At 41.4% G+C, this 13,991-nt stretch overlaps 1 protein-coding gene across 1 annotated transcript in view; it reads left to right on the top strand.

Moving 5' to 3' along the window:
- The first annotated feature begins 49 nt into the window (after nucleotides 1–49).
- Nucleotides 50–13,991, top strand: part of LOC110988122 (polycystin-1-like protein 2) — a 22,466-nt gene continuing 8,524 nt past the window's right edge. Inside the window, exons 1-17 of the mRNA XM_022251377.2 lie at nucleotides 50–212; nucleotides 526–719; nucleotides 1,227–1,818; nucleotides 2,050–2,271; nucleotides 2,913–3,098; nucleotides 3,321–4,355; nucleotides 5,033–5,197; nucleotides 5,826–6,012; nucleotides 6,430–6,680; nucleotides 7,077–7,313; nucleotides 7,866–8,011; nucleotides 8,679–8,930; nucleotides 10,908–11,033; nucleotides 11,419–11,513; nucleotides 11,961–12,066; nucleotides 12,275–12,538; nucleotides 13,085–13,687. Of these exons, the coding sequence (XP_022107069.2) occupies nucleotides 50–212; nucleotides 526–719; nucleotides 1,227–1,818; nucleotides 2,050–2,271; nucleotides 2,913–3,098; nucleotides 3,321–4,355; nucleotides 5,033–5,197; nucleotides 5,826–6,012; nucleotides 6,430–6,680; nucleotides 7,077–7,313; nucleotides 7,866–8,011; nucleotides 8,679–8,930; nucleotides 10,908–11,033; nucleotides 11,419–11,513; nucleotides 11,961–12,066; nucleotides 12,275–12,538; nucleotides 13,085–13,687 (4,824 nt within the window). The remainder of the gene's footprint in view (nucleotides 213–525; nucleotides 720–1,226; nucleotides 1,819–2,049; nucleotides 2,272–2,912; nucleotides 3,099–3,320; nucleotides 4,356–5,032; nucleotides 5,198–5,825; nucleotides 6,013–6,429; nucleotides 6,681–7,076; nucleotides 7,314–7,865; nucleotides 8,012–8,678; nucleotides 8,931–10,907; nucleotides 11,034–11,418; nucleotides 11,514–11,960; nucleotides 12,067–12,274; nucleotides 12,539–13,084; nucleotides 13,688–13,991) is intronic.

Raw genomic sequence — 13,991 nt, 5'->3', positions numbered from 1 at the left:
TGACTTACCGCAATATTTAAGAAACAAGTCAACAGGCATCGAGAATGAAATGAAAGGGTTCTTCACGCCAAAGTTGATGGATTCGTTGTTGAATGGGCTAAGACCAATGGAGACAAAGTGCACGACCAGTTTCCGTTTGTGGGTCAGCCTTCTCATTCTGGTGATAATCGTAACAACAAAGCACCTGAAAATGACAAATGCAACCATGCAAGGTAGGTAGCCTACATCATACATAAAAATTAAGTCAAAATTTGTCCATTAGAATTTATAATTAATCACTGCAAGCGTTTTAATAGAGGGTACCGGTATCTTATCTTGCTCAAAAATGCAGAAACATTAAATGCACTAGGCCCCACTTACCAAAATCAAGGGCAAACTGAAAAAGCACTAATGATGGCTGAATTTTCTGGACTTGGCTTGTGGGCACCAGATTCCGATTTTTATCATAAAGTTCAGTTCAGGTTCATTTTATTTTCCACATAAAAGATACTGACTTTAAATCAACACTTGTTGCAATATTCTCAGCTCCTTTTCAGGTGTCTGCCCCATCTGAAGTCAGCTACAAGGATCCTGTGATATTTATCTTTCAAACGGATTACACCAGGGAACCCTACATCATGTGCTCTTGGGATTTTGGTGACGAGAATCAACTGTTCACTACTGCTACAGAATTACAGCTGGGGATATCACATCAGTACTCTCATCCTGGATATTATACTGTGAGTTTAATATTGATCCCATATTACGTTTTCTGCCTTTGTTCTCCTAATTAGTCCACTATTGTAATGATTTGTTACCGAAAAAGTGGAAATGGACAAGAGCTTCTTCAAAATACCTAACACTTCAATAATGCCATAGCATACAAAGGGGCGTGTAAGTACCCGAAATTGGTGACATAAAAATTGAAGTAATAGTAAACCTGAATTGGTTTGTTGGAATTTATTACTAAAAGGGACTCAAGGATCAGTCAAGATTAGATTATGGTTTTAAACTGACATGCATTATTTAATAGAATCAGGATGAAACTGACTTTATAAACACTGTTGCATGTTGAACTGTAGTTCAGTTATTGCCTGTAATACACATGGAAAACAGGGTTTTGAATACTGCAATATTTCCAAAAGAAATGGATATGCTCCAGTTGAAGCAGTAAAAGAGTTATAAATTGGATTTGCCATTTAAAGGAACAACAATGCTTACGTTTTTTCCATTAATTTTAACCCTAGGTGTTGACATCATGTCAAACCTCATTTGGCCGAATTTACCACCACACACAAGTTGCTGTTTTCCGTGATATTGACTGGCTTCAGTGTGTTATCACAGACACCAATGCAGTGGTGCAAGAAATCTTCCGGTATGGTAGCAACATCGTTGTCCACTACAGACATGAGTACACAATAGGGTTACACTACAGCCTTCTCATAGACAACGTGGAGGTGTATGAAGCAATTGCATCAACAATGAAAATCCAAACAACGGTGGTTGAAGACAGCCTGATCATCACAGAATATCTCCAGCATCTTATCTCACTGGGGAGCCATGACTTAACACTCCGCGTCAGGAACGGCCGCGTGGATCTACAATGCCTGAGTACCTTCACGCTGATGAACCCAGTCTTGGGGGTCACCCTTGCCTCCAGTCATTCCACTGTGATTCCCAGAGATGATGTCCTACTGGCAGTGACGGCCGAGTCAGGATTCCCTGCAATGATTGAATGGAGCATCACAAATGGTCCATCAGTTGTCTTGAGAGTGCTGAAAGAGAGGCAGGGAAGATTACCAGAGGATGTTGATCAGATGACAATATCACTTTTAGAAAGTGAGTTCAGAAATGCATAACTAGATAATTTTATTAAATTCAATTTAATAATTTAACTAGATTAATTTAATAAATTTGTTAACTCAGGCCTTGCCTTTTTGAATATATCATATACCTCACCTACTGGTGGGATAATCACCAATAAGCAGGGCTAGCTATTAAAAAAAGGTTATACAGTAGTAATCACTTATTGAGCATTACTTCATAACTTCAATTTTCCTTTATCCACAGTTGCAGAGTACCAAATCTGTGCCAAGGTCTACAATAACTTCACATCTGAAGAGGCCTGCATAAGCATAGTAACTCAATACCCTGTTACATCCGTAATATTGGAATCCAACACTCCTATTAACTTTGCAGTTGAGAATACTGTTCAATTTTCTGTGCAGTTTTTGGATCGTCCCATCCCCACTAGCATGAGGTATTCAGTGGATTTTGGAGATGGTGCAAGTGGTAAGTGCTTTGAAAACGAGCTTCGCTTAATACATTGACATTTAATTGCAGTTGTAATAGGACTTGGGCCTGTGTACAGTTGATTTGCGAATGAGAGCAAATGCTTCATGTTGATTTTAGTGGACAACACTTTGAATAGACAGCAAAAGCATGTGCAGGGAATGTGATAATATATTAAAAAGATCACACCAGAAGCCACATTCCAAGTGTAAAAGCTATCGCCATTTATACCTCCAAAGTTGATATGAATTTACTGTAACTTCGAAGCTTGGCAAGCGTTGCGAGTGATTACTAGCCTTGGTTGTAATTGTGAGGGTCAGATGTCTAATCCTGGAGTTTGAATACAAAATTAGAAATAGGGGCATTCATTGTACATGAAAGAAAAAAGCTAAAAGTGACATGGCCTATCAAGCCCAACCAAAGATCAACATGTTGAAATCTAATCTGTTGTCGTGGCTCATTGTGATAATTACAAGAAATGCTGATGGTGAAGTATTTGTTTTCCATGAACCCAGTGGGAAAGGGGCCAAACCAAGCAGGAGTGAACTAGAGGATGGTTAAGACCTCATGAATGCAACTGATCGTGTACCTTCATTTCTCCACTTTAAATTTTTCCTAATTGCTCACTTGCATCTCCACAGGTAATTCCTCCATGGTTGGAATTACAGACTCAAGTTCTTTCCTTATCATACCACACACCTACACCACACCCGGAATCTACCATGCCACACTTCATGTCTACAATGACCTGAGCTCCACTGTGAATAGTACCCGTGTGGCAGTACTGCAGCCAATCACTCACATGACGATCCGTCTCTCCCACCACAGTATGTTGGCAAACTTCCATCAACAAATAAATTGGCTAGCTGGCTGGAAAAGAAAAATCTGATTATTTCTGCCACTGAATGAAACCACTTATTTCCAAACAAGCTCATATTACGTTATAAGTGAATGATGCTTTTTGCACTCCTTAGAATGCAAGTAACACAAAGTGTAACACGCCTTTCAGACAAGTGGTTGACAGACTTTAGTTATTTCATCTGAAACAGGTGGAATCTACTTCCCAAGCAGTGAAAGAGATTGGTTTTGGCAGGAACCACCATTCCTCCATCCAATAGTGACGGAGAATGAATATTCATTTGAGTTAAAAGGAACTGGCACTCCTGAGCTTGTTACCTGGAGAGTAGCTGGGCACACTCAGACATACCACATGGAAACTACTGGTAGAAATCTGTTTTACAGGTTTCCTTCCAATGGGACTTTCAATCTTCAAGCAACTGCCAGCAATTTTTACTCAAGTTATACTACAGTGGATGCATCAGTGCTGGTACTAGATGCCATTGTTAGTCTTTATCTGGTCAGCAACAGCCCAGGGATTGTAGGTGAACCGATCACATTTGTTGTACTTGTGGAAAGTCTCGGCTCAAACTCATCCTTCAGCGTCAGCTACGGGGATGGGTTTTCAGAGCCATTACCCGAGCCTCGGCACAACATTGACATTATGCAATTTGTACCACGGAATCTCGCTCTGCCAACCGACCCAGCAAAGTCCTATGCCACAGTCATGAATCACACCTACCAAGAGGTTGATTTCTATGCACCACGGGTTACTGGCTCCAATCTGGCAATGGAATGGATCGCCATCACCTACGTTTATGTCCAAGATGTTGCACACCTTTGCAGGATACCGGTCATTCACATACGAGATGGTGGCAGTAGCTACTACCTGGCTAAGAAGTACAGCCGAAGTAAAGCATTCATCTTTGGTGCATCAGTTGAGATCAACTGCCAACAGGCCAAGCGAGCACACTACCAATGGAGGGTTTATACAGTTGACAGCTTATTCACAGTCCCAAGCCCATCCAATGAGGTTGGCCTGCCACCTAGCGTCAACGCACAGGCTGCAGATATGTACATTCCGGGGTTCACTCTGGGGTATGGCATGTACATCTTTCAACTTTCCGTCACTTTGGTGATGAAGGAAGAGAGTGAAGCCAGTATGGAGAATGTTGCCCATAGTTATATTGAAGTTATTCCTGCTGGTCTTGTAGCTAGAATCAGGGGAGGATCAGCACTGGCAACAGGTGAGTTGAAATCCACAAGTAGACATTTTCTTGTAAATACCAATGTAAATATTTACCGGTAAATTCATATAATGACTAAGATCCCTTGGAATCCAAGCCTAAACCTTTATGTTGTTGCATTTAAAATGTGACCACTATGCCCACTGGGCACAAATGCCGCAAGAGGATGTACATGTATTTTCCCACAGTGTCTACTCTGTTTTTACATGTAGCAATAATCATAAACTAAAACTTTAACCCAGAGAACTTAGCTAGAGAAGTACAACTCACAGAATTATTACTGGAAAGATAAGCTAAAAAGCTATACAGAAGAGCTAAATTGAAATACATTGGTAGATGGCTGACCAAGACATCTACATGTAAAAAGTTAGACAAGCAAACAGGTCTGCTAAATACCTAAGCTGGACACTAAGTGAAAAGGGCTGCATGTGCAAGAGATAGATGTTTGATGAGTAAAACAGGGTAACTACATGTACATGTAGGCTGGAATATTGAAAGTTCCTTTCACTACTGGTATGATAAATTGCACAGCTGGGGCACAAGCATATGTGTCGGTACATGTAGACATGGAGGTTGTGATCAAGAAACTGACTTTTTTTCATGAAAGACCCAAAAGCTTTCTTGCCACACAGTGGTATAAAATTTTAATTTGCAATAATCTTTCACTGTTGGTACAGGCTGGTATTCCAACATCACTCTGGATGCCTCAGACTCCTTTGATCCAGATCAGACGCCAGACAGGGCATCGCTGGGACTCAGTTACACGTGGTATTGTCGCAAATCTAATGAGCCTTTCCCTGAGAACATGACACTCACTCCTCATAACAGACTACCCTCCACAGGTTAGCATCTTAGAATCCCATTGGCTTTCCAAATCTCTTGGTATTTGTAACTGAATGATGTAGTTATCTGTTCTGTGATGTTGCAGAATATCTTGCAGTCCTCATGTAAGTGGTACTTGTTCTGACTTTCTGTCTGATTTATGGTACAGTGCCACAACCTGCTTGTGCTGTTTTATTCTGAACTAAGGCCATGCTTGAATTGCTTGTAAAATAATGTGGTCTATAAGGCCGTGTCTGAATTACTTGGCTGTGGCCTGAAATTACGCACAAGTCTATGGTAGTGGTCGCAGCCAGTTCCCATGGAGCCATGTGTAATTTCAAGCAATAGCCAAGTAATTCAGGCACAGCCTTATAGACCACATTGTTTTATTGGTATACTTGATCGCTTGTACTTTTGATTTTACCCAACTGCACTGTATACGTATGACACATTCCCTTCCAACTGCCATATACAGTCCTCTCCTTGTATTGCTCAGTTAGTTTCAATGTTAAGCACTATTTGACAAAGCTATTTTATATTAAATACACTCATATCATTTCAGTTACCCTGCAAGCTTAATACTTGTCAAGACAAGGAAAAGTTTGTAACTACAGTACCTGAAAGTATTTTTGAAAATGTTGTTTTCAGGTGGCTGTTTGGGGAAAGGATTCCTCCTGTCTCAGACCAGTACCTCAGTGGTTATTCCAGCTCAAACCCTGACTGGAAACCAGAGTTATGTTATCCTCCTGAAACTGTCGAAAACTGGTCGTGAGAGTGCATATGCTGAGCAGACAATTATTATTCTTCTTGGACATCCAAACAGCATTTACATTAGGTAAAATGGCATCTTTCTACTATCTCAGCCCGAGATAGTCTGATACACATGTACATGTATTTAGTCTCCAAATTCAATGTCTGTGTTGGTAATGTAAATAAAGCCTGAATATCTTATTCTGTAAGCCTTTTCTTAATTGTTTGCATTTACAAGATACACATAAGGTCAGATTAAGGAACCCTTGTCAAGAAACAGTTTGTGTAAACATTTTCCTAAGAGAGTTCATGCATATACCCTTAAATGTGTGGTTATAAAAATCCAGACAAAAGTGTCAACTAAAGCATCTACCTTTAATTCACTTGAAGAAATGGTAACTTGTGCATTGTAGCAATCAATCATCCCAGTGTATTGTTTAGAACTTGACTTAAAGACATCTATGTAAATAGCATATCACTCACAAAACTCCTTCACAACCAGGTGTTTGATGAACTGTGGGTCCCAGCTTAATCCTTCTGCCCGACTGGTCTTGGCTGGACTGTGTCCTGACTGTACAGCTTCCACTCGGCCTTCTTTTGAATGGTCACTAAGATCAAGTAACCACAGCACAGCAGCACCTGCCCTGGACTGGGCGAGGAATACTACAACTGGGAAGCATCACCCTTACCTTGCCATCAACGCCGGGACATTCTCTGGATCCAGTCAGGAGACGTACACCATTCACCTACAAAGTAAGACACATGGACCCTGTCGTGATAAATCTGATATAGGAAGTACATGTATAGGGCATGCTGCTAGAGGAAAATTTGAGAAGTGATGAAAAATATGTAGCAGGGAAAGCTCACAATGAACCAGACAACAATATCTTCAAAGATGTGACCAGTGACTATCTCCGTATGGCTTTAACAACCCCAAACCTGAAAAACATATTAGCCTATAGAACAATTGGCAGCCCACAGCCTTTCAAACTGTACATGAGGCCAATGGTATGAATTCAATGCATAGCAAAGGAAAAACTGAACAAAAACACTCATAAACCAAGATCAAAGTGCACGAAATCACATTTTTCCATAATTAACCTTCAAACCTTCAACTTTGATTTCCTCACATTGCTAAATACTTCACAGTGCAGAGCAGGAGTGGATCAATCAGCTTTGCAGAGTACACATTCACAGTGAACTCCCCTCCAACCACTGGCAACTGCACCATCACACCAGCAGAAGGGGTTGTCCTGACAACACACTTCTCCATCATCTGTGAGCACTTTGAGGACATACACACCCCACTAACATACGAGGTGCACACTCTAAAAGCAGCAGAGAGGTCTGTTGGGGGCGGCGCTCATGCTGATGCCTCAGTAGAAGGTTGGTTTCTGTAGAAATGAATATACGATATTAACCGTATGAATTTGTTTGGCTGTTGCTGCTCAAAAAGCTCCAAGCAGTCTAAATCCCACGGGTGTCCCAGATTTGAGATGGAGAGACTTCAGCTTATCAGATGTCATTTTGTTAGAGCACAAAAAGTAACATATTTGAGAAAGATTTTCGAAAGACTGTATACTTCAATGGCACTGAAGGGCTTATGGCTCGCTTTATAATTTGTAATCTGCATGTATCTTGTTTTTTTTTCTGTGCAAGTATCCAGAAAAGGCAAGTCCCCCCTAAAAGTGCCTAATTTTATCCAGTGATCCTGTCAAGTACTTTTCACACCTACTTTCTCATACTAAATCTGTGATTGTTGTGCATAACCAAAGCTGGTAAACATGGTTTACCTTTCAATATTCCTTGCAGTAAACTGTGTACTTGAAGCTACAGACCGTAAAAGGAAGCTTTTCGCTAATTTGACGCCACTGCCACTTTTACCCTATTCAAATTGCAAGCCAAACTAATAGTATCTCACGGTTTCCCTCAATCAAGACACTCTCCTCTTCTATGGATTGGACCCAAACATTCCAGCAACCCTCCTTCCCCTCGGCCAACCCAGCCAAGGCTACAGGGTGGACATTAAGATCAAAGTGACCGACTCTTTGGGTGCCAGTGTCTACACATTGCTATCTGCTGTAGTGAGTAGATTTAATGTGTGCAGGGGAGTCATTTCCATTTAAACTATTACCTCCTGATCATGTTGGCATCCGGCAAATTGAGGAGAGTTGAGCAAATGTTTAATTGAAAAAATGACTGCAGTGTAAAATTTTCAACAGCAAAGCCAAAATAAATAATAGTTTCACAGAGTTAAGAGCAAACTGAAGGCTGAATTTACACTCGTCAGTAGTTGTGTCAGTGTTGTGGTTGGCAAATTTTCAGGTAAATTTCAAGTTTCCTCTAAATGACTACTTGCCCATGAATACAGCAATAGACTTAAATGTATGCACTGATGATGTCACACTTTGTTTACATGTGCACTTCCCTGTGTGCTAGTAGGGGCCCACAGCCCATTGAGCACCATAGAGAAACACAAATGTACACAAGGTGTGGCGACTTTTGGACAGAGGTTTGTTTTACAACAGGTTTTGTATCAATCCCATCTGTAGGTCCAGTGTGAACATAATTGCGGTATGTTTTTAACACTTCTTAACAGTGTGAGAGTCAGAAGGCACTGATGTGGAGGCACTAGACCTCCAACTAGCCTCAGATCGAGACTCCCAAATGAACCAGGTTTGCAATTAATTACTACATATTTGGTAATGGCCCTTTCTTACGGGACTAATTATGACGGCTCTCCTTGAGTAGGTACGGGAGTCGGAGAGCGATGACCCAGAGGCACTGGCCCTGCAACTGACCTCTGACAAGTACTCCAAACTGAACCAGCTGATGGAAGAAGGAAATGTCCAGGCAGCCACGCAGGTCATCACCAGTGTCGGCTCCTTACTGAACCTGAAGTCAGAAAGGGACAACCAGCATCAGGATCATGGGGTCATTGAACAGGCTGTTGAGAACAAACACAAGGAAGAACTGGAGGATCAAAAGAAAAAACGAGCGCAGGTGATCAACCACTCACTAAAAAGAAAGTTATTAGGTTATGTCAAGTGTTTTGCCCAAAACAGCAAAATAAACTTACTACCTTCACAGCAAAATGCGTATGTCTCATAAACTATGAAATTAACCCATTCGCTATAATTACACAACAGGGTTTGAGGGTGAGTGCAGTGCCTCTACATGACTACCTCTATATACAGTATGGAAGCAGATTGCACTTTTTTTGCATACCTTCATTGAAATAAATCAGTCTAATTTCTCTTGTGATGTCATCCAAACTGGCCTTGATTATCTGTCCTAAAAACAGTTGCCAAAGTGTGGGACCATTGTGGATGCAGTGTTGGATGGACAAGTCTTGAAAGCACTTACTGATCATCTAACTAAAATATCTGAATTGCATATTACTAGATGGTTACTCTCCGATATTAATCATTGCCTAGACCCGAATCAGTTTGGCAGTCACCCAGGAATGTCAGCTACTTGTTGTTTGGTTGATATTGTTAATTATCTTGCAAAATCTGCTGATAAACCAACTTCTGTCTCAACTCTATTTACTACCGATTGTCCCAAAGCATTTGACAGGGTAAACCATTCCATTGTGATTTCAAAACTGCTCAATTTAAATCCTCGTGGCTGGCTGATTCCTTGGATCGCTGATTTCCTCACTAGCTGCACCCAATGTGAGCAATATCATGGTTGCTTGTCTGATTGGTCCCCAGTTACAGCGGGAGTTGTTCCTCAGGGAACACGGTTGGGGCCAGTGCTTTTTCTTGTTCTTATTAATGATGCTCTCGCCTCTGTAGGACCCTAGTGTGGGACGTATGTCGACGACATGACAATCGCTGAATAAACACAGCGGGGTGCGGCCACTGACGCCCAAGCCACACTTAATACGTTATACCAATGGTGTACAGAAAATAACATGCATCTTAATATTAAAAATTGCCATACCATGAGAGTTTATTTTGGTAAACTATTCTTCAGCCACTCCATCTGATAATTGACAACCAGGTATTAGAACAAATTGACTCTGTGAGAGTTCTGGGTGTTCTTATTCAATCTAACCTTAAATGGGAAAAACACATCCAACAAATTGTTAAAAAAGCGAATATCAGAGTGCATATGTTACGTTAACTGATCCCATTCAACCTGCTTAGGTGTGATCTCATTATGATATACATAGGGTACATTCAGCCACTTCTTGAGTATGCTGCACCTGTTTGGCATCCAGCTCTTACTTGAAGCCAAACTCACCAAAGTGAAAGGGTTCAGAAATGAGTATTACATTTAACTTTAGGCATCCAGTATCGGACATATGAAATTGCTTCTAAGCCTTGTTCAACTTGAAACACTCTGTGATAGAAGGATTAGACTTTGCTTAAAATTTGCTCAGTCACTAGCGAAAGCTCCCCAGTTTCATCACTGGTTGACGTTAAATAATGCGACATCTAGGAATTTAATATATCATAACCCATTTAAGGAAGTCATGTGTAAAACTGAGCGGTTTAAAAATAGCCTGATTCCTTTCTTTACCAGGCTTTTGAACACACATAATTAAAATCATCCGACTCTAGACCATCTTGACGGATAATAATTACCACGGAGGTTCGCTCTTTTTACAGGTCTTTGTATTTATATATATTTTTTTTCAATTTATATCTTTGTATATTGTTTCTTGTATTTAATACTATCCTTGTGAAATCATGTGCGATTCAGCCCGTTTGGCTGCAATGATGATTGAATAAAACACCATAATAATAAATAATAATAATATTGATTACTGGGGTGCAGCATCAGGACATTACGAGGTTAATCTAGCCAGGTTTTTGGTGTCAATCAGAGCACTCATATATATATCGGATTAAAAGCACAAGATAACTGTTATCCTGCAGGGAATCTATGACAGAAATAACTGCTGTGCCATGTCCTCATTACCAGCTATCACAAAGATTGTCTTCTCAGGTTCTGTCATCTGTTTTACAGGCTAGAGAGTCTCTTCTCGACATGCTGAGTAAAGTCAAAGTGAATAGCTTGGAATCCATACAGCTCACTTCATCAGCCATCTCCCAGGTCACCAGTGAAGTTGAGGAGATATCTCCACAAGCACAGGTATTGTTTTAAGTGCAAGAGCTGACAGACACAATCTCTGTTTAGTTGTGTCGATGGAATGTTTCGTGACAAATACATGTGTTTGATGCAAGGGTCAGAAGCCACTTGCAGTACCCTATATTTGAATGTCTTCAAGTCCCAATCCATGCTCCTGTATATGCAGATATCTCCTCTCGTGTTACTATGCAATATATGGCCAAATCTGAACTACATTAACACTGCAGTTACTTTCTGTAACACACCACTGACCACTGCTGTTGCTCTTGCCACAAAATACCCACTTCGGATGCAACCTCAATTCAAGCTGTCTGAAATGACAACCAGTTACAGGCCAGGTGTCACAAGGTCAAGTTGAAGTATCTCTGGTCCATTTCTCTGTGTGTAGGTGTCTACTGCTTCTGCTTTCTTGAGTATGGGATCTTGGCTGAAGGAGCAAGCTGATATGGGTGTGGATGGAGACGTGGTCGAGGGGGCAGCCACGTAAGCTATATCAGTCGCTCTGTCTCGCTGATGCTTGAGAGAGTTTATATGTTTTGAAAAGTCTTTATTTTCAGAAGTTGAGAATAAACGTCCAACCAGGTTGAGTGGGTAGGGTTTGAATGTGCTACATGAGAAGTTCCTGTGATAAAGACGAGCTACAAAATACTGTGATGTACCACAAAGATTTGCTGTCTCTTTGAAGTTTGGATTGCAGATAGAGTACAGAAAGCATAAACAGTGGTCAAGTGCCTCCCAGTGAAATTGACATTGGTGCCTCAGGTGGAATGGGACCCACGCAGGTCAAGCTTGTGCCTTGGGCTTGTCTGCTGTGTCTGCATACTGTGTTCATCGTACACTATTCTTCATTTAGATATGATCAACAACACAAAGCTGTGATGTTTATGTATCTGCACATTCATCTTTCGTTGTTTTATGCTATCCTATCAGGTCTATGGTATCAGGGTTGTCCAACATCATGAGTTCTGCCACCATTACACAAAGTGGAAATGTTTCGGACTACGGGCCAATTTTTGAGAGTGAGAGAACCCAGCAGGTACAGCATCTCTACTGTTACTACATGTCTAAGTCATTCATATCTTCTCAGAACCAGATAGTTCCTGATAATTTTCGTTTTGAAGATTGCACACTTTAGCATCCAGAAACTGTGCAAAACAATGTTTTTTATTGAACAGATTGAAATTGTGTCCTGCCTGCATTTGATGGCTGCATGCTCCAAATTCTCTCGTGTAATTCTTCACCAGACTCGTAACGTCACTATGGCTTCCCTCCATGCCCTGGACGACATGCAGGCTGCCATCTTGCTCAACAAGGTGCCCGGAGAGCAACCCACCGTCCTGCAGACCAGCTCCCTGTCAGTCATCCTACAGAGGCAAGAGAAAAGAGGCCTGGATGGGCTGGTGTTGCAGACTGAGAACTCAGACGTGGTGTTCCGCTTACCAGCAGGGTTGAGCACAGTCATCGATCAGCACCAAGCATCCTCAAATAATGAAGTCATCGATACACAGGTGTGCTGGATTATAAAACACCCATATTATGGATATCGAGCAAGGTGTATTCTGCTGAAAAAGCCACAGCTTGAAGTTTTTCTTGCATGTTAAACTTCATTTTGCTTGTGAGTAGCTTCATGCCTGAACATGCTTATCCAATTGCAGGAACTAGCTGTATGATTATCAGAGCATGCTCTTATGTCTAAACGGACCTGTAAGGCTACCTCAAATCAAAGACAGTATATAGACATCAACAAAGTAGATTACTGAAGTAAAAGCTGCGTATAGTCCTAGTCTGTTTATAAAGGCCCAGTCAAGACTAGGTTATAAAAGGGATCACCTCCCAAGCATAGATGACCAACTGCTACACTAAATCGTTGCGTATAATTATACTGTCCACTTTTTCCAGTCAGGAATTGAGCCCAAATGAGTAACAGGCACTGAGGCATCCAAGCAGTAACTCCTAACTTTGCATTGCTTATTGTGCTAAGGATCCATCCAACATCGAAATTATTTATGTACAATAAAAAATTTTTCTCTGTACATTTCCCTGTTGTCTCCAAGATTCATCACTTTCAACAGAATCCTTTCTCTTGGGCCAAGAGTAGCAGCTTGGTGACAACTCATGTGACCAGCTTGAGACTAGGACACGGCGATGACCAATCAGAGATCGCAGTACAGACTCTGCCACAAAATGTGGAAATAATGGTAACCAATGGCGACAGTGTCATGCCAGTCCTCCAACCACTGGCTGGTCAGCAAACCAATCACAGCTACTCCTTCAATGTGACCAATCCAGATGCAGCTGTCATCATCAGGATCCAGTTGAACCAATCATCTGGGCTGACAGAAGTCCTTCCACTGCATTTGTGCCTCCGATTCGAGTTGGCAACAAGCGATACTGAACCACTATGCAACGCCTCTGTTACCATGCCACGGGCTGCAACAGACCCCCACGTGTTCCTGAACAGCACAAACATGACCTTTGACCCTTACCTCTGGGTCATCCCGAGCGAGAACTTACCTGAAATTGGCAGGTATTACCTGACACTGGACGGAGGGGATGGCACTGATGTGACTAATAAGCAGTATCATGTGTATGCTTTCAGTACACAGTGTTTGTTCTGGGACAAGACAAGAGAAGAATGGCTAGGTGACGGCTGTAAGGTGAGATTCAACCAAATTAGGCACCGGATATTGTTCATGAATTGTTACACTCATTGGCATATCCAAGTTCTGGTCCAGAGGGGAGGCAAAAATGGGATTTTTCAAGAAAAAGTGGTTCAAATTGGTTTCATTTTTAAAAGAATTCTAACCTCCCTCTGAGAAAGGTGGTGGCATCATTTTGAAAGTATGATGAGCACTAACAATTCTTCACAAAGAAATCACCTTAGTCCCCCGCTGGTTGCTGCTGCCCACATTCCTATGCAAAGGGTACTTCAATGTGACAGTGCCATGGTCGGATTATAAG

The sequence above is a fragment of the Acanthaster planci genome, linkage group LG11 (assembly GCF_054643075.1).
Source record: "Acanthaster planci isolate LZ-2023a linkage group LG11, COTS_SCS, whole genome shotgun sequence".
In the NCBI taxonomy this organism is placed as follows: domain Eukaryota; kingdom Metazoa; phylum Echinodermata; class Asteroidea; order Valvatida; family Acanthasteridae; genus Acanthaster; species Acanthaster planci.
Note: the sequence above shows the minus strand (reverse complement) of the source record. Positions and strands in the feature narration are given on the sequence as shown.